Here is an 18,901-nt window from a genome sequence, read left to right on the forward strand (position 1 = left end):
AATTCTATCATTGCTGTGTATGCTGCATAATAATAATGTTTTGTTTTCTGCAGATTTAAATGTGTTTAATATTAAAAAATTGTGCTCTACTTTCTTGTCCTGTTACCTTCTGACAAAGTTATAAGCTAAAAGTCCTGTTTTATATGTGGCTGTTTTGTAGCTATTATCAATTACATCCATAATCAATGAGTATTTCTTATCTCTGAATGATCTGATAAACGGTTGGTTGTCTGTATTTGGTGTTTTATTCTGAAATTGAGCAGATGTTACATGCCGTTTTCGTGCCTGACTTCCTCTCCAGGTCGATATTCTCATTCTCAGCTTGCCGTGTTTTGGGCACCAACTTATTGTAATGGTTAGAATAGGCTACATGTTTAACATCTTAAGTGGTAAACATTTTTTCAATGCATCTTAAAGAAGAGATTTCAGCTGCATCTGTGCATGACCAATCACATTCTAACGCTTTGGCCATGACTGACACCCCCGTGAACAGCCCCAGGTAAAGTGAAGAGCAGCTTTGAATGACTGAATGTCAGAATAATAATCAGATCCAGCTGACTCACTTACCCGTGTAAAAAGACCAGACCTGGAGTTCAGCTGACAGGTTTTCCCAAAGCTTTCACTTCTGACTCTGTATGAAGAGAAGCACCACCGTGAAAGAACCCGATCTCAGATGTTGATAAAGAACCACAGTTAGAAGCAGAATTTCACAGTTTGATGTGCAGTCACAGTCTCACCTCCTTCTCTCCTCTCTTTTTCTCACTTCTACTCATCTTCCTCTCCTCACACTCCCCGTCTCCTCACCTCTGTTCTCCTCCTCCAGTCGTCTCTCTAAACAGAGGATGCTCAGGAGTCTTCATGTTTATTTTATCTTGTCACTCTGGCTGTAATCTTATTTCTCGTTCTGTCTCACTTTATTCTCTAAGCCCACACTTTGAAAGACGCTTCAGGCCTTTCAGCTTTCACGTCAGGGTGGCACATGACATCAGCGTGTCAAACATGTCAGCTTTGGGACTGCGTGGATTGAAACTTCAATACATTGAGCAACACACTGGTAGGAGTCAGCTTATTAAAAGTGTGTGTGTGTGTGTCTGAAGGGAGCCAATAAACACAAAGATTCAATCTAAGTTTTCATGTGTTCTGATGGTAACAGACTGATTCACAGACGGGCAGATCTGCATGTTGTCCGTTTATTTTAGAGTCACATTATCATTTTCTACTTTTCTAACAAGGCTTTTGACAGGCGATGATTACATAAACAATACACAACAATGTGTAGAAACACTGATTTAAATGCAGCTGCACCCAAAGCACTTTAGAAGAGAAGGCATGGTGTAAGCAGCGAGTATTGGATCCATAAAGATTACTTCAGTCAGAAAGTCTTTGGGAATGCTGTCACCATGATTTACAGAGCACAAATGACAAAATCAAAGAGAGAAAAAAAACATGCTACCTAGTCATCTGAAAGTGAATTGAATTCTAATTACACAACATTTGTATACTTTCACTGTCATTCATTACTACTAAGTAAATGCTGTTATTAAGTTATGCATTAAAGTATCTTACATTTAAAGGTGCAGTATGTAAACGTTATCAGCTGTAAGAGCGCAAGATGCTTCTGTGAGCGCAAGATCGAACGAGACCACAAAGAAATGAAGCGAAATCTGGACAGACGATGACACAAACACAGAGTAAACAATTGTGTCGCTTTTCCAAGGTTGAAGTCTCCTGTTGTAGAAGTTTCACAGAAGTTTCCTGTTGTCTGCTGGACAGGTAAGAGCTAGGTAATGGGACAGGTAATGTTTTTGTAACAATATGGGCATTTCAACCGGAAGAACTTTACCCGGGAACTAGGGACTTTACCCCTGAACTGTGTGCATATGACCGGAGGAACTAGGGTCTAAGTTTAGTTCAGGGGTAGATAATCTCCACCCTAAAAAGCCCCTGCAAGGAGGGTAGTACTTTTGAAAAGCCCAAGGGCTTTCAGGGGGCAGGGCGGCATGCTGCACGTTTCTGATTGGTCCGGCATTTGTAGCGTTTTCATTGGACCCACCGTGTTTAAAACACTGCAAGTCGCGCTGCATTGTTTACTTTTACTTTTCTATCGAAATCACCATGAGCGAGAAGAGAACCTACGACCAGTGGAGCGACGAGGAGGTGCAGGCCTTGCTTGCAGTGTACTCTGAGGAAGAGATCCAGTGGGACTTGCGTACAGCTGTCTTTTATTGGCAGCTAATATCATGTTCTGTAAAAGAGGGCGTGCACACCTAGGTGGACCAAAAAAAATAAATAAAAGAAAGTAAAAGAAAGATTACACAAAGATATACAAAGGGACAGGGAAAGAGAAGGAGAGAGAGACCTAAGACACTTAGATGGAGAGGGACTATCTCACCATGACGCCAAAAAACCCGTGCGGTGATACTAATGATTAAGCAACCCTTAGCGTCCACAATCATTACTGAAGCTTGGGTCGCAGAGGGTTGCCACCGTGCTGTGTTCTATTTGTGTAACAAGACCACCACTGGGGCAGATGATAGCACTTGGGTCAGATCAGCCAAGCGGTTCAGCCCAGCATCCGGGCCGCAAGAGCAGTCAGGCCGAAGGACCCAACGCGCCGTGGGAGACCCAGGCCAGGGGACAAGCCAAGGACCCATAACCGGAAGCAAACAGGTACCCCAACATTTCTAAAAGACTCCCGGATTTGCACATTGTGCACACAGGGAAGCAGGTCCGCAAAAAACTTAAAAAACTGCGGCAAGACTACAAGAAAGTCAAGGTTGTTGGTCTAGCTGTTATGTTTAATAAAGTCTTTTAGTCTTTTGTCTGACAGTGACACGACACATTGCCGGATAAGAAATTGCCATTTCCGGAGAGCTTCTGTACCTACACGGCCAACTTCACTTAGGAGATGCAAATGGTTAGAAACAGAGGGGTTCATTCAAGAATCTAACCGCTAGATGTAGCTTTATTCCCATTTCAACACACTGCACCTTTAAAGCACCTATACACTACTGTAGCTTCAGACAGCTCTTTAAGGAAAGTGATGTTACTTAAATCTATGTAACAACAAATTATATAGTAAATATGTTCTTGGCTAAACTTTATCTTGTTCCCAGTTACGTAATGCTAAAAGAAAAGAAAACACTATTATTGTAATTACACTCTTAATGTGTTCCTGAAGATATGAACCCTCATCACCTGGTTGGACCCTAATAACCAGTGTACAACAGCGCCACGCTGGTTAAGGCTGTGAACTGTGAGTCGACAGGTCTTTTGAACAGGCTCACAAACGAAATAACAAATCTTCTTAAATCACTCAGTTCACATGACTGATGCATGAATCTACATCTGCAGAATCAGTAAAGGGTGATATTTTCCCCCTCCTCTCGTCACTTAACTCTGAGGGTGTTACTCTTCCGTCTGGGCTCCTTTTGGACCTGACGGACTCGTGTGCCCAAACCCAGAGACTGCAGAGACTCTGTGATGAATCGCTGTGTGGGGGAGACGCACAGCATCAGCAGCAGCTTTGAGTCGCCACCTGGTGGAGACAATGAGGAAGAGTCAAGATAAAATTAAACATCGATCAGTTCTCAGATTTTGTATGTTTTCTGAGTTTTCAGTGTCAGAATAACAGAACGGTGTGGTGTGTGAGATCTCTTTGCTTGATTAAAGAAGTGCTGGGTTAAATGAGGAAGAAGGACAGTGAGTGTGTGTGCGTGCGTGCGTGCGTGCGTGCGTGCGTGCGTGCGTGCGTGCGTGCGTGCGTGCGTGCGTGCGTGCGTGCGTGCGTGCGTGCGTGCGTGCGTGCGTCTCACCTATGGCATCCTGCAGCAGATGAGTGAGTTTGCTGTTCCTGTAGGGGACGTGTGGTCTATGCTCGGCAAGAGCTCCAAGAACGTCAGCCAGAGCGGAGAGACTGCGGTTTATACAGGACACCTCCCACAGAGCAGGGCCAGAAACCCCAGACATACCTGGAACACACACCCCCGCACACACACACACACACACACACACACACACACACACACACACCCAGAGTAGTTATCTATATTTCCCTAAGCTGATGGATGTGATCAGTGAACAGGTCTAAATTGTATGATGTTCAGTGAACTTTTTTGTGTGCATAAAGGTTACAACGTGTCAAAACATGTATCGTCTGCATATATTGCTGTTAGGAAGAAATCTTATCTCTCCACATTTTAAATTTCAATTTGTTGCATCAACCAATGCTATTGATCTTCTCTATGCGTGTCGTCTGAACTTTAATAGATGAAAAGTATCCAAAAAGTTGCGGTTGAATCTGATGCAGTGTTTCATTACATGAAAAACATGTTTTCCCCCCGACAGTGATGACATTAAGCTTTGTTTATACTTTGAACCTTCATAGGTGGTTTCATCATCTAACATTTTTCTTTAAACACACTTCACCTGTGAAGCTTTAAATGTGAATAAATTTGACATACATCGAAACATCAAGTGTCTTCTTACGATCAAATTTATGATTTCTCATTTGGAACACTATCTGCTGTTTAGGAGAAAGTAAAATAAGTTCCTCTTGAGTATGAATTCATCTGATCATTACCCTTTAAATGACTTTTTCAGCTGTAGCATCTCAATTTGATACAAACCTCCTTTGAGCCTCCTTATCGGGGTAAGTACAGCCTAACCTGGCAGGGTTGAGCTCTAGCTAAATATGTTTCTGGCTGTGGCTCTGCCTTCACCATCTTAATCTGTTTCTAACATCTCTCTACAGACTCTCATCTCTCCTTTCCTCCTTCATAAAAGTGGGGGAGTAGGGGGAATCTCACCCTACTCCCCCACTTGTGTTTAGGTGTGGTGGGACTGTTGAGCTTAACTGAGGTGTCTTGGGCCTGACTTAACAGAACTCCTTCTATCTGCATGCTTGGGTTATGGGGGGCCTGTGGGATGGTTCGTTCACTGAGCGCTTATCCTTTTATCTTAGCCCGAGTACCTTGAGCTTATTTGAAATTCAAGCTCCATGTTGCAGTTTGACAAGCTAAATGGGTCCATCTCAATTAAATGTCACCTGGTACATTTTCAAACATTCATGCACTGATGATCTAATGACTTCTACTGATTCAAAAACACTGTGAAGATGAAATCTGTCATACCGACACACTCGCTCCCCGCCAGGTCCACCAGCTGCAGCTTGGTCTTGAATGTAGCCTGTGAGATGCTTGGCCTGGGGGAGGGGCATGGGGAAAGAGAAGGGGAGGGGCAGGTTGAGGAGGAGGAGCTTGCAAAGAGCTCATCAGATGAGTGCTGGGCGGTCGGGTTGGCCCGGCGACAGCGTGGACTCCACCACTCCTTCCGCTGCATGTCCTTCTTGGCTCTCTGTAACCTTCGAGCTGAGTGACAGACGTTTACAATTACAGGAACGTTCAGCACACGGATGACGTTTTTTGCTGACGTGTGTGTCGGTGAATATTTGAACATGACTCACCCAGGGCCAGGGCGTTGGGGCTCTTGGAGGAAATGGTGAGGGTGACGATGAGGTGTGAGCGGGAGGAGTCGGGGTGGATGAGGGTGGGGCAGTGAGCCCTGCGCTTCAAAACACTGCTGATGATTTGCATCACCTCAGAGGCGTTACAAACAGGCCTGTAATACACATGAAATACATATTTTATGCATTTAAAACCTCACAGGGGTGTTTTGTTTTGGCAACTATGGATCGAATGTGTCAGTTCACGTACTTAAGTCACAAAAAGTAACAATTTATACCCTTTCTTTTTTTTTCTTTCAGCTGTTTGGACTGGAGCATCTTTTATTGAACTTTTTGGTTTAACTCATAGTCTGTATAAAATATGGACGTAGTATCCGCGACGTCACCCATCTGTTTCTGAAGCGCTGTTTTGAGGCCAATCGTCGGTGGGAGCCAAATTGCTGCTGTTGAGCTATTGTGACGTAAAGAGGCGGGCTTTGAGCCTCCTAGCCAACAGCTACAGTGTTCCCAACTGTTAATCAAGTCAGCTGTGCCTCTCATTGGAAGACTCATAATCTCAATATCTTCAAAATTGCCGTGTTAGAAAAAATTCACCCCCCCCTACAGTGTGTGCCGATTGAGACATGAGCTATCCAGACTACACTCGTCTTTTGTACCAGGCTGTAAACATGTTTATTTCTGCTGTAAAGATCGTCTTTTTTGAATTGGTGTGTATGTGGTTTCCGCTACTTCCAGAGCCAGCCTCAAGCGGATCTTCGATGATCTGCAGTTTTTAACACTTCCGCATTGGACTCGTATTTTTAGAGTGGAGGATGCCGCTTGGTTTAACTGCACCCCGCTTCACTGTTTCCTTCACTCTTGTTCCCTTTAAAATTTAAATTTTAAGGGAGCACATGTCAGAAAATCATCTTTTCTTGAGAAAGTTTGTCTCTGTTTTGTTTCCAAATCTTTTTTTAAATTTTTCAGCAGTTAAAGCAGGAAGCATTGTGGATTTATCAAAGTTGTTTTCACAAATGAAAGTGGAGAGTGGAACTGGCTGCCTATAAACCCAGTTTTATAGAGTTTATAACTACAAGCAATCACTTTTCCATTTACAACTGTTCTCATTCTACAAAGTATTGATTCGTGCTGTATTAAAAGAACAGCTCCTCTAAAACACATAACTTTTTCCTGCTGCTAGACTAAGGTACAGAAAGTACAAAGACCTCCTACAGACACTCTCGCCCTGGCTGTACTCACAGATGCGTGAGGGAGGTGACCTGGATGGTGCCAGAGGAGGTGGTGATGACATCCCGGTGCTGGCCCGCGGCGCTGCCGGGCTCATCTCTGGCCAGGAGGTCAAACACTTCGTTGTTGTACACCTCCATCACTGACACCTCCACCGTGTGGCTCTCTGCGGGCTTCTCAGAGATCAGCCTGGGTCACACACACACACACACACAGGAAATGAGACATGTATAAATGATAGGGAAAGGTTTAAGTTCAAACCAATTATAGTCTATTTCAACCCTCTGAGCAAATTATGAATTTATGGTCTGATTTCTTTTTTTATGTCTGATTAAAAGTCTGAATTAAAATACAGAAAGCTGGACCAGATTCATCATCAAGTGAAGCACAAAAGCACACTTGCTTCATACAAAGTAGACCCAATACAAAGTGTAAATACTACACAAACAATCATATTTCTGTCTCACCTAAAGAGCTCTGCAGCAGCCTTTGGGATGATGCCCTGCTGTGTCTCCTTTTGCGTCTTAAAGTTCTCCTCCTGTGGTCCGGATCCCAGCATGGTGTGAGTCTTCCCGCTGCCTGTCTGCCCGTACGCCATGATGCACACATTGTAGCTGCAGTGAAAGAGAGCAATCACATTTGAGCCATGCTGAAGCCCTTATAGTTGTATGATGATGCTGAATGGACACATCATAGTTACATTCCTCTCACCCGTCAAGCAAAGATGTGATAAGGGGCTTGACTTCCTCAAACACAGCATCCTGGGGATCCTCTGGCCCATGCACTCTGCAAGAACCAAAATCATCATCATAATAAGATGAAAAGTGAAAAAATGAAAGCACATTGCATCACGTTGATATGAGTGTCTACAGGTGCATTTCAACCAAGAGTTCCGGGGTCTTTTGGTCCCCAGAACTACTTCCCCCGGAACTAAAAGGTTCCTGTGCCCCCATTGTTGTCTGTGTTTCGACTGCGGGCTGAAGTCCCGGGTACATTGTGCAAATCAGGCCAGTGACGTATGGAGACATTTTTTTATTAAATAATATTTTGAAATCTTAATAAAAATCTAAAATAGTATGCATTCCCAGGAACTCCCTCTGTGTTTCAACAACTGTGTAAACTCCACAAACACTGTTACGTTTAACTGAAAGTCCCAGGACCTTTGAAAAGTACTACCCGCCAAGCAGGGGCTTTTCAGGGGGGAGATTATCTACCCCTGAACTAAATTTAGACCCTGGCTCCTCACGTTGAAATGCATGTAGTTCAGGGGTAAAGTCCCTAGTTCTGGGGTAAAGTTCCTGCGGTGGAAAAACGCCTTACCTTTCAAACTCAAACATCTTGTTGTGCACTGGTGACGCTGTTTTTAAGCAGTTCACCATCACTGTGTCCTACATATAAAAAGAAGACAAACAACACCATTACACCTGGTCACTGAAGCAGTTTGCAGCATTAAAATTTGTTTACGGAGTGTTAACTCACATCACTAAATGCAGTCACCACTTCCTCTGATGTTGCCAGCCTGATATAAAAGACAGAAAACTTAGTATCATTCAGTATTTCATGTTGTCGGTGGAGAATTGTGTGCTGCTGACCCACCCTGATCCAAAGGTGGAGGACTCAACGTGGTCAAAAGGAAGAACTGGTCGCACCCTGCAGTGAACCCTGATGTTTCCTCTCAGCTCCTGTAGCCAAACAAGCAATAAAGCTGAGAATCACATCATCTATCATATTTATACTTCTGTGAGTATCACCATTTGACATCTGTCCTCACCACCAGTGTGTTGTGGAGAGCTTTCCTCCTCTGCCTCTCTGCCCTGCACCTCTCCCTCTCCTCCTCCAGAGAGCACTCCAGAGCTGAAACATGGGCTTCCAAGTCTGTAAAAAAAGAGCAGAAAGAAAGTGATGAAAATATTTTTGTAAGTTTGGTAGGGAATTTGGTGCTGTGCAGAACAATACCCAAAAATATCTAAAGGTAAAACAGTGGAGTGAATGACTTGATGTCTGTGTAAAATTAACAGCAAATCAAGAGACCTTTCAATTCTTTTCTTTTATACTCAAGCATGTCAGGTCATTTGGGAGCTGCATGCTGCATGGTCACTTTTAATGGCTTGCTATGTAAAGGTAGTTTAATTAGGTAGCAATTCTGTATTTTTTTTATAAACAATTCTCCAAGTTTTTCAAAAGATACAACAATCTTTTAGCCGAGGATGTGTTTGATAGTGTTTTATAGTGTATATGGAAGTATGTCTAAATGTGTTTGTGTCTATGGTGAAGGGAAGAGAGGCGCTTGAAAACATTTCTGTCTACCAAGGAGAGACCCTGCAGAGAATGTTTTGGAACTACTGACTTAGTTATTATTTGCGCTTTTTTTCTTGTCTATAAACTGGTGTGTGATCAAGTTGGAACAAAAATATGTTTCACACATTTAAACAGAAAACAATTATGCTGTATCAGCTCATGTTATTTATTTATTTATATATTTATTTATGTAATCTTCATAATAGAAGAGTAAATATAAGAATGAAGAAGAAGATGTTTTCTCACCACTGAGTGGTTTGTGTTTGACCTCACCTGCCATCATACTGTATAGCAGGGGTTCCCAAAGTGTGGGTCAGGACCCCCTGAGGGGTCATGAGACTCCAATGTTGGATTGCGAGATGTCTTCCAAATTTCTTCTTTTTTTTTAAAAGTATTTTAAATTTGCTTATTTTACCCATTATTTAAAAAATATAGACAAAAATAGTCATTACATTTGAAATATAACCCTGCAAATAAGTTCATTTCATTAACTTTCTGTCTTTCTTTGTTGCCAGATGACTCCTAAAGTTAGCATTAGGGTTAGCTAACAGTTGATTAACATAAGGATCAGTAGCAGCAGGTTAATTCATAGCAGCACAGTCATATGTGCATGTAGGTAAATTAACTTTGAAGTATGAAGCAACATTTAATCACTTTGAGGGACAGTGGGGGTTAGAAGTCTTTGGCACCTATAATCTGGGGGTCGTGGGCTGAAAAGTTTGGGAACCCCTGCTGTATACACAGTTTCAGGTTTTAACCAGTGAATTCACAAACCAACACTAGTTTTTTGTTAATGCTTCATTAAAAAATCTGGTCAACTGTTGTATATGTGATCCACAGTGTTAAGGGTTTGGAGTGAATGGTATCATGTCTATCGTAGGATAGAAGGACAGAAGATTAACCAACCCCTTCTACAACCAGCACTACAACTATACAAACTTATTAATATTTTAAAGTTAGAAATAGAGCCCTACAACATATCTGCAGCTTAAATTATTAACCCATGGTGTGGATTTTAACAGTAAAAAGAAAATACTTTGAATACAATGTGGGTAAAGGTACATTATTATACACCTACTGAATTAATATCACCAATAAAATGTCAAGGAAAGCCATAACGTCTGGTACAGCCTGTAATAGTTTTTCAAGTTTCAAAATCATAAGAGCCATGTTGACCAGCTGACCTCCAGGGCAGCATAGAAAAAGAAAGTCATCCTGGAATAACTCTGAGGGCGGGGTGAGAGGGGGGGAAGCAGTGTGAGAGGATTATCGTCCAACATCACTAATCAAGGTACAGCCGGCACGTCATATGTAAACCACTTTAGCACTGAGAGACACTATCAGGAAGGATGTGTGAGCTGAAGGTGGAAAAAGAAGAACCAAAAGAGGGGGGGGTCAAAAGCCTTTTTGGTCATTTGGGTTTTAAAAATATCTGCTGTGCAGTTCAAGCACTTTAAAAAATGCACCCAGGACCTACCAAGATATCAAACATGGGATTATTTTACTCAAAACAACCTAAATTCCAGCTTCCAAAAATAGTCCTTCGAAATCCTAAACTACATGTATGTGGTGCCACATGCTCAGACACTCACTCTGAACGCTGTCTTCACGGCGTCCTTTAGGGACAGAGCTTGCTTGTTCGACCTTCTCCAGCAGCTGCTTGCTCTTCTCCTCCAACTCAGTGGCAAAGCTCAAATACACTGCAAAGAGTTCACTCAGTTCCTGCTTCACAACCTGCCACAAACACACAAACAGGACTAAGTAACTCTGTAGTTATGTGTGTCTTTCTTAGTTGCATTGCTACCTAGTAGCAGAAGTCCTTTTACCTGGACCCCTGAGAGGAGTTTTGCGAGGGCTGACTGGGTTATCTTTTGTGCGTCTCTCTGGTGCTGACGCAGGGTCAGGGCCTTGACTTCCTCATCAGGTTCTCGACGAAGTTTCCCCAGACACTGACAAACATCAACATACTTAATGTTAGATGTGCCAAGACCTTACTTTGAATGGTTCAGTCATGGGAAGAGAGACAAACAGCATTATGCCGAGCAGATACTCTGCTTCAATGTGGCACACCACTATGAGGACCCTAGAACTATCACTCTGAAGTGGATTTAATAATTAAAACTGGGCTTTTGCTTTCACGTCAGACGTTTAAAATCAAATTCAAGTGCAGTATTTTCAATAAGTTGTCAAATGTTAGCTTTGCTACATTGTAAGCTCAGTGATGGAGCCAGGGGGTGGCCATGGCCACCCGTGAAAACTAATTGGCCACCCTGAAATTCTTAAATATGATTGGCTATTTGCCATGTCCGAGGCATTACTTTTATTCAGATCAGCTATTGCGTTTCATCAAGCTGCAGAGACAGTAGTTTCTGTAGATTTGAATATTATTTTTGTTGATGCTTTGACTTCGGACAATCATCTTCATTTTGAGTCCTTAAATGTTCAGTTCAGCAGATTTAAATGTTTACACTCAAGTTACATTTTTAAAGCTAACGTTAGAAGTCTACAAAAATTTAACATTTGTTAAATTATTTTATAAAAAGAAGTTAAAGTAGATGTGATTATTGGAAGTAACCCTCTTAGGTTGGGGTAAGACCCTAATGTTTTCCACACCTGGCCAACTTTTAACAGTCAGTGCCCCAGTTTGGCCACCCAAGTCAAAACTGTGAGAATCAGCCACTAAGTAAGCTAGGACTTGGGGATGGTATGACTGAATGGTAATGGGGGGGAATAACAGACCAAAATATGAGGATCCATAAAATACTAACAGTAATAAAAATAACAGTAATAATAATAATAATAATAATAATAATAATAATAATAATAATAATAATAATTTGTATTTATATAGCACATTTTAAAAAATGTTTACAAAGTGCTTTGACAAACAACACATGGCAAAATTCAGGAGGATGACGGAATAAACCTTTAGCAGAAAGGACAAAGTGTAGAAAATTCTAGCTATGCAAAAGACAAAATACAACGCACAGTGTTAACAAGAATAGATGCAAATTAAACAGAATAAAGTGATGAAACAGTAGACCATTAAATTGTTGGTAGGTTTAGAAAAAAGCATATAAAGACAATGAAAGGGTTTTCAGAGGATGACATCACATCAGAGATTATAGAAAAAGATAGATTGAGAACATTAAAATGATAAAGGAAAAAGGAAATACTAAAACAATGCATTATGCAATAAATACATTCAAATTCATCAGGTTAATTAAATAAAAATAAAAAGCAATTACACATAAATATAAATATAAATATAAGATGCCACTTAAATCCAAGATGTTTCTACTGAATGAGTCATCTGGGTGTAACACACTTACTCACAAGTGGCATAATATGAAATACAGACCCCTTTTTAGACAAATAAGTAATGAAATATGACAGAGTTGTGCTAATCTAGAATAAAGCAGAGTAGAAAAAGCAGGGTCGATTATAGATCTATGTGTGTAAGTAAGTAATGACACTCATTTTCTTACCTCAGCAAGTCTTATATGAAGAATAGCATTCTCTGTCTCCAGTTCCAGTATACGCTCCTCTTTACTCTGAAACACAGTTGAATATGTTTCCAAAGCCTTTATATATTATCTTTATAATGTATAGGTGTATTGGAGTGTGAAGTTAAATGAAAAAACACAAACACACACACATACAAACAAACAGACTTCACTTACCCTCAGTTTGTGCTCCAGCAGGTGTACCTGATGAGCAAACATTTGGTCTCGGTTTATAAAGAGAGGCATTTTTTGATCTTAACAATAAAGGAGCTGTAGCTTGGGGAGAAAATGGACAGCTTCGTCCCTTTCCTTCTCAGCTGATCAAGACGTGTCCTCTTGAGTCATGTAATCCGATTAACAACGGCCAACAACAACCCTTTCAACTCTGCTCACCTGTGTGACTCTCAGTACTCCAGTCTGACAGACAGCTGATGCGGACCATTCATACAACGCCATATTTTTAACTTCATAGGAGTTAACAGGCTACAACTTACAAACTCATTCTTGTATCCCTTAACTCAAGTGCCAGTTCAACATGGTAACCTTTGGAGAAAGTTATACTCCTTTTATTTAAAAGGGAAATAATAAAATTCATGTTTTGGTTCAATTTATCATGGTAGTGTTTCGAGTTCATGCAGAAGCGCACTCTTTCTACTAGGGATGTGACGTTCGCGAACGAGTCTGTCTTTTGAACGGCTCTTTTAAGTGAACGATGAGAACCGATTCGCAGTTGCGAGCCGTTCATTTGGAACTTTTTAAAAAAAAAATTTCAAGCAGTTTGCCCACGTTGCCTTCACGTGTCACCTGCGTGCCCCATGAGTCTTTTGTTCACACTTATTGTCTACACTTTGTTATTGTTTACATTGTTCTGATGTGGATTTGAGTCAAGGAGCTAAGCTATTTTTTAATACTGCCTGTAATTACTGCTATTTCATTTAAATTCCATTTGTAACATTGTATATATCTAAATTGTACTCTAACTTTATTTATCTATTTTATTTTACTTATTTTAATTTAATTTTTTATTTAATTTTATGTTATTTTGTTTTATTTTTATTTTGTACTTATTTTGTACTTATTTTGTACTTATTTTGTACTTATTGAAACTTCTTTCTTGATTGTACTTGTGTCTGGGTTGCTGTAACAACTGAATTTCCCCCCCGGGGGATCAATAAAGTAATATCTTATCTTATCTTATCTTAAGCTCCTGTTTGTAAAGTAGTTAAGGTGTAGAAACACAATTTTGCATTCACATTTTTATAATGTCCTCATTTTTATTCTTTTTGTATTTATATTTTTTATATAAATGTATATCTATTCTTATTTTGTTTTATTTATTTATTTTTTCTGTATTGTTAAAATGTTAAATGTTAAATGTTAAAATTTTACAGTAAAGTTGTTTTGCATGGAAGTTATCTGTATACTGCATAGTTTTTATAGTACCACAAAGTTTTTCAGGTGAGGGAAAATTCAAAATAGTGATCTCACTGTCGAAGCATGGGGATATCTTATGGAATGTTTAAATCATAATTAATATTTCAGAATAATTCCCACCAATACAGTATATATATTGGTGGGATGTGTAAGTTTGAATTATTCTAATCCAAATCTTATCTTATAACTGCTACCAGTGATTGTTTCCTTGATAAAAACGAGTTACCCCTGGTTGACTTCTAAAAAAAAATAAAATATATATATATATATATAACAATGAGCCAAAGAGCCAGTCTTTTGAACGGCTCTTTGAAAGGAACGGCTCCTCAAGATCCGGTTCCCTTCAAAGAGTCATAAATCCCATCTCTAACGCACTCTCTCTACATACAGCAGGTGTTGTTACTTATCCGTCAGACAGACAGGGGGCGGTAAAGCCGTTGGAGTGACGTGTCAACGACACAAATTAAAAATCACGAAGAAGAAAAACACTTCCGCGTAGTCACAGTTTTCTCCATCTCTGTGAGAGTGTAGGCTGTAGTCCCAAAATGCCCAAATTAAAAGACAAAAAACGAGAGAAAGTCAGTGTCGCCACTGAGGTAAGACGTTACCTTCCGAAAGCTATTAGCATAATATAATGTTTGCACGTTTGCTTTGGCTAGCTATCTATCTAGCGTTTATTAGACATTTTATTCACTCTATCATTTACTCTGCCTGCTAACTCTCTTAGTATCAGTTTTAAAGTGTAGCTAAATAATCCTCTTTCTGTCATGTTTCAATTCAGTTTGCTTTATTGGCAGGAACAAAAGACATGTTGCCAAAGCACATACGATTCATACACATACACATACACATACACATACACATACACATACACATATATACATTACATATTATATACACTACGTATTATATACATTACATATTTTATATGCATTAATAAACAATGGTGTCACACATACAGCATATCTCAATGTCCTCACTTGATGCTATATGCTCATAAAACCTTCACTTAAAATCAAATATTATGGGATGGTGGGTGGGAGAACTAGTTACAGTGGAGGAGGAAGTGCATCTCTGTCTCTATGTCCCCTGTAGAGCAGTGAGCACATAGATGCTCATGTTTCACCTGTTTATATTGTAGATTGACCGTCTGGAGGAGCGGAAGGCACGGTGCCAAGACAACCTGGAGAGGGCAGAGTTCAAAAGCAGGAAAGAGATGCTCTCTGAAAAGGAGAGGTGAGGATGATTGAGGTGTCTGTCAAAGTTTCAGCGTATGTTTTCTAAACAATGGTGAATGTTGTAGTAATTTTCCTGCTTGTCCACTGAGTTTAAACCAGGGGTGTCAAACTCATTTCAGTTCAGGGGCCACATACAATCCAGTTTGATCTGAAGCTGGCCGGACCAGTAAAATCATAACATAATAACCTATAAAAAAGGACAACTCCAAAATTTTCTCTTTGTTTTAGTGCAAAAAAGTAAAAGTACGTTCTGAAAATGTTCACATTTCATGAACTATCTTTCACAAAAACAGCTGTTGTATTTTTCGCCATGATGAGTCTCATATTGGGGCCGGATATATTCTTTAAGCCCTGAAACCTGCTGCGAACACACCAAGCACACAGGTTTTCCAGTCACCTGACACACAGTGTGTAATGTTAACAGCAAAATAACTGATAGATTATAATAATGAAGTAGGTTAAGTTGACCATTATAGATCCCCCAGCTCCAGCATGAACAGTTTGCTTGCTGGACATTGCTTTATGTAGGGGTGTAGTGCTAGTAGTGACAGGGCGCACCTATGACCTTTTCCTCACTTTGAGAAAAAAGTCCCAGAACGCTGTTCAGGTGCGCTCCGTCAGCACCATCATTGTATGCGACCCCCAGAGGACCGATTTGAAATATCAGTTACTTTTATTGAAAAATTGCAGTTACTGTTTTTTTAAGTATTTTTTTCACTTTGGGAAGTCGTCCGCAGACTAGATTAAAACCTCTGGCGGGCCGGCCTTATGTTTGACACCCCTGGTTTAAACCATAGACTGTATCATTAAGGTTTAAACCCCCCTAATGCTGTTGTTTCTCTCTCTACACCTCCACAGGCAGGAACTAGAAGATGAAATGGCAATTATGAACGAGAGGGTGCAACTATTAGGTATTTTGAAATCCATAAAAAGCTTGTTTCTACTTTACATACCCCTATTTAACATATACTAAGGATTACAGCGAGGTTGAAAACTGGCCTGTGCCATGCCACTTTGTAGCTAGTGACCTGCCACTCCATGTCACACCGAAAACAGCGGTAGGTGCCATTCTCTTACATTCTCTAATAGTCTTACAAAGACAATATTTGACAGTTTTCAAAGCAAAACTATCATCAAACATAATAATGAAAGACTACTTGAAGACTGATCACAAGAAAAGCATCTTGGGCCCTGACATGTTAGTAGTGAATGGCATATAGTGACGTGGCACGGCAGACCTGTAGCTACAGAGTGGCATGGTATAGGTCACTTTTTGATCTCAGGGCTGCTGTAGACCAAAGTGAATTTAGCAATATACATCACTACTGTGGCTTTTGGTAGATTTTTTAATATTCCCTGGATCCTGCAACTAGTGTCAAGACCAAAAGATTGCAAGATGCATCGCTGTGTGTCTTTCTAATTTTCTAAGATTGACAAGGGTGCATAGGTATACACAAAATGTAAAATGTGAAAGCTGTAAATGCTTCAATGATCCAAATTCGAAGTCATAGGAGTGATTTGAGATTCCCTGAAAAGTGGTAAAAACAAGCATAAGAATGTAAACACTGTTTAAAGTTACTGTACAATAAACTTTACTGTGATATCTGTTCTTAATGTAATATACCACCAGAGGAACAATTGTTGTTTTTCCTTAGTGAGGTTTCACAAGTAGCTTCACATTGGTTTTGTTTCCACTTCCAGACAAGGAGCTGGAGACATTACGAGGAGAGAATCGGAAGAACATGCTGCTGTCAGTCGCTCTGCTGCTCGTCAGTGCTCTCTTTTATTACGCCTTCTTCTATGAAGAAGGTTCATGAAACAAGCTATCCAGATAATCAAAAGGAACATGAAAGAACAAACTCAGAACAATGATGTTATGAGAGGGAATATGAAGCCAAAGGGGGTGTCCATACACAGGGATAAAATTCTACTGCCTCTAGGTGGCAGCATTGTCTTTTTTTTCTTCTCTTGTTGTCATGTTGGGGTCATCGTGCACAATCATAACCCCACCTCAGCTTTTTGGGCTGCTAAGTTTGTTTTTCAGGCATGCTTTACTGATCTAACTCTTGAAGTTGAATGTGTAATTTTCTTCTTATACTCCTTCATTATTTAGCTTCTGAAGCATTTTGCAAATGTCAATGCAAGCATGACACCGTGCGTATCGCTCGTCAAAAACACCTGAACAGGATGCAAGAAAAAAAAGCTTATTTTGGACAACTTGTTGTGAAACTTAAATATGAAGTGCCAGTTTTCAGTCATATTCTGTCTGCTGTACAAAGGAAATACATCATATTTAAAAAGTGCTTAATGAAATGGTGCCAATAAAGTCAGTTTAAGCCTTTTCAGTTATAAATATGAAGAATTGTATGCATGTTTCATATTCAATATGTGGAGTTATATTGATGAAAACATTAAATTGAGTTGTTTAAGAAACATTTGGGAGCTGTACAGTATGTTTCGTCATTGAAGCAAACAGGGGACCCTAAGAATGTATTGTTGTTTTGATACTCATGTCTGCTAATAAAAACTGACAGATGCCAAATATGTTCAATAATGTCATTGTTTGAAAACTTGCAAATAAACAGGAAGTTATCACTGCATTACTTTATCCCATAGTTATATACAAATAAATACATAAGCGCTTTTGTAATGTTTTTACATTAAAAAAATATTCACTGCAATTTGGGAGGCATATTTCATTTATATTAATTTAATATTTAACGTTATTAATTCATTGTATTACTTGTGACTTTGAAAGACTTAAAACTTTGAAGTAATTTGAAGTGTCATTTTTTAATTTACGATTTACTGCACATCAGAGCAATTGAACTAGGCAAAGGACCACACCACTCACTGGATTGGTCCTGATCAGACATCTTATATGACACTGAATACATGAGTCTTTTTTCACTCAGTGACACAGTTACAGAGTCAGTGTGATACTGCAGTGGGTAGTTCAAGGACAAGAATATGGCCTTATGACCTTGTGTCTACTGTGGATGAATACAAGTTTTATTCTCATATTTTTTTTTTTTTAAAATGACTCGACTTGAAGACCCAAGAATCATTCAACATGTCCTCACCTGGTCCTCGCCATTGGCCTTGTTCCTATTCTGTTTGCCTTCACTTCAGTTGCCCTGGTTTAACTGTGTCATGCAATTACAGACAAATCAAGGATGATTTGTATGCCTTTAACTCGACACCGGGGTCTGAAAACGGTTTCTTAACCATATTTCATTAAGTTTTCTGGTGAAAATAGTTTGAATTAAATTGCTGACTTGGTGTTAAAGGCTGCTATTATTCCCTGTCCCAGTTTTCTGTTGATGTTCAGGTTGAACACATTTTCAGCTTATTCTGAAACTTTAAAAGTTGTTAGAGATTAAATTCATTCCACCACCTCCTTATTAATCTGTAATTAACCTTAGAAAACTATCGATAAAATTAGTTACACCATCACTAACGCCGGGTGTTTTTTATATGATATAATATACCCAATAAAAAGTACTTGTCGTCAAAATATATCAAAATATGACAATACATGAGAAGTTAGAGTAGTGTTCTTTTATTTTAAACTGTGTCATGTCTAACAATGAAAAAAAATGTATTATGGGGGACCCTATACAAATTCTCCAAAATTACTGAAAATTTGGAATTTGGGACCAGAACTTTCTAAAAGAAAACATGATGAAACTGGAGACTTGGTGTTCGGTCCACCCATTCCTGGGACATTTGAG

At 39.7% G+C, this 18,901-nt stretch overlaps 2 protein-coding genes across 3 annotated transcripts; one reads left to right on the top strand and one right to left on the bottom strand.

Moving 5' to 3' along the window:
• Window positions 1-1,174: 1,174 nt before the first annotated feature.
• On the bottom strand, window positions 1,175-13,012 carry kif25 (kinesin family member 25). Of its 2 annotated transcripts, none has more exons than XM_034700120.1 (16): window positions 12,990-13,012; window positions 12,673-12,699; window positions 12,478-12,543; window positions 10,816-10,938; window positions 10,582-10,723; window positions 8,463-8,566; window positions 8,288-8,373; window positions 8,171-8,210; window positions 8,012-8,079; window positions 7,403-7,477; window positions 7,159-7,305; window positions 6,704-6,880; window positions 5,465-5,619; window positions 5,133-5,369; window positions 3,816-3,971; window positions 1,175-3,538 (listed from the first exon to the last, which is right to left on the bottom strand). In XM_034700120.1, the coding sequence occupies exons 9-16, from the start codon at window positions 8,068-8,070 to the stop codon at window positions 3,390-3,392; spliced, it is 1,155 nt and encodes a 384-aa protein (XP_034556011.1). In that variant the 5' UTR covers window positions 8,071-8,079; window positions 8,171-8,210; window positions 8,288-8,373; window positions 8,463-8,566; window positions 10,582-10,723; window positions 10,816-10,938; window positions 12,478-12,543; window positions 12,673-12,699; window positions 12,990-13,012; the 3' UTR covers window positions 1,175-3,389. The 2 variants fall into 2 exon arrangements, with proteins under 2 accessions (XP_034556011.1, XP_034556010.1); XM_034700119.1 differs by having other exon boundaries at window positions 12,889-12,992.
• Window positions 13,013-14,359: 1,347 nt separating this feature from the next.
• On the top strand, window positions 14,360-17,767 carry ccdc167 (coiled-coil domain containing 167). The gene is made up of 4 exons (XM_034699481.1): window positions 14,360-14,525; window positions 15,071-15,165; window positions 16,026-16,078; window positions 16,869-17,767. Exons 1-4 carry the CDS (start codon window positions 14,475-14,477, stop codon window positions 16,982-16,984), a joined length of 315 nt encoding a protein of 104 aa, XP_034555372.1. The 5' UTR covers window positions 14,360-14,474; the 3' UTR covers window positions 16,985-17,767.
• The last annotated feature ends 1,134 nt before the right edge of the window (window positions 17,768-18,901 follow it).

This window comes from Notolabrus celidotus, chromosome 13 (genome assembly GCF_009762535.1).
Source record: "Notolabrus celidotus isolate fNotCel1 chromosome 13, fNotCel1.pri, whole genome shotgun sequence".
NCBI classification, from domain to species: Eukaryota; Metazoa; Chordata; class Actinopteri; order Labriformes; family Labridae; genus Notolabrus; species Notolabrus celidotus.

Excerpts from the sequence above, each read along its gene's own strand:
- kif25 (XM_034700119.1), bottom strand. The coding sequence starts at position 12,951 with ATGGCGTTGTATGAATGGTCCGCATCAGCTGTCTGTCAGACTGGAGTA. Across the intron at positions 5,370-5,464 it reads CCCCAACGCCCTGGCCCTGG|CTCGAAGGTTACAGAGAGCC; the intron begins GTGAGTCATGTT and ends TCTGTCACTCAG. Across the intron at positions 3,539-3,815 it reads TCTGCTGCAGGATGCCATAG|GTGGCGACTCAAAGCTGCTG; the intron begins GTGAGACGCACG and ends TGTCTCCACCAG.
- ccdc167 (XM_034699481.1), top strand. The coding sequence starts at position 14,475 with ATGCCCAAATTAAAAGACAAAAAACGAGAGAAAGTCAGTGTCGCCACT. Across the intron at positions 15,166-16,025 it reads ATGCTCTCTGAAAAGGAGAG|GCAGGAACTAGAAGATGAAA; the intron begins GTGAGGATGATT and ends ACACCTCCACAG. Across the intron at positions 16,079-16,868 it reads CGAGAGGGTGCAACTATTAG|ACAAGGAGCTGGAGACATTA; the intron begins GTATTTTGAAAT and ends TTCCACTTCCAG.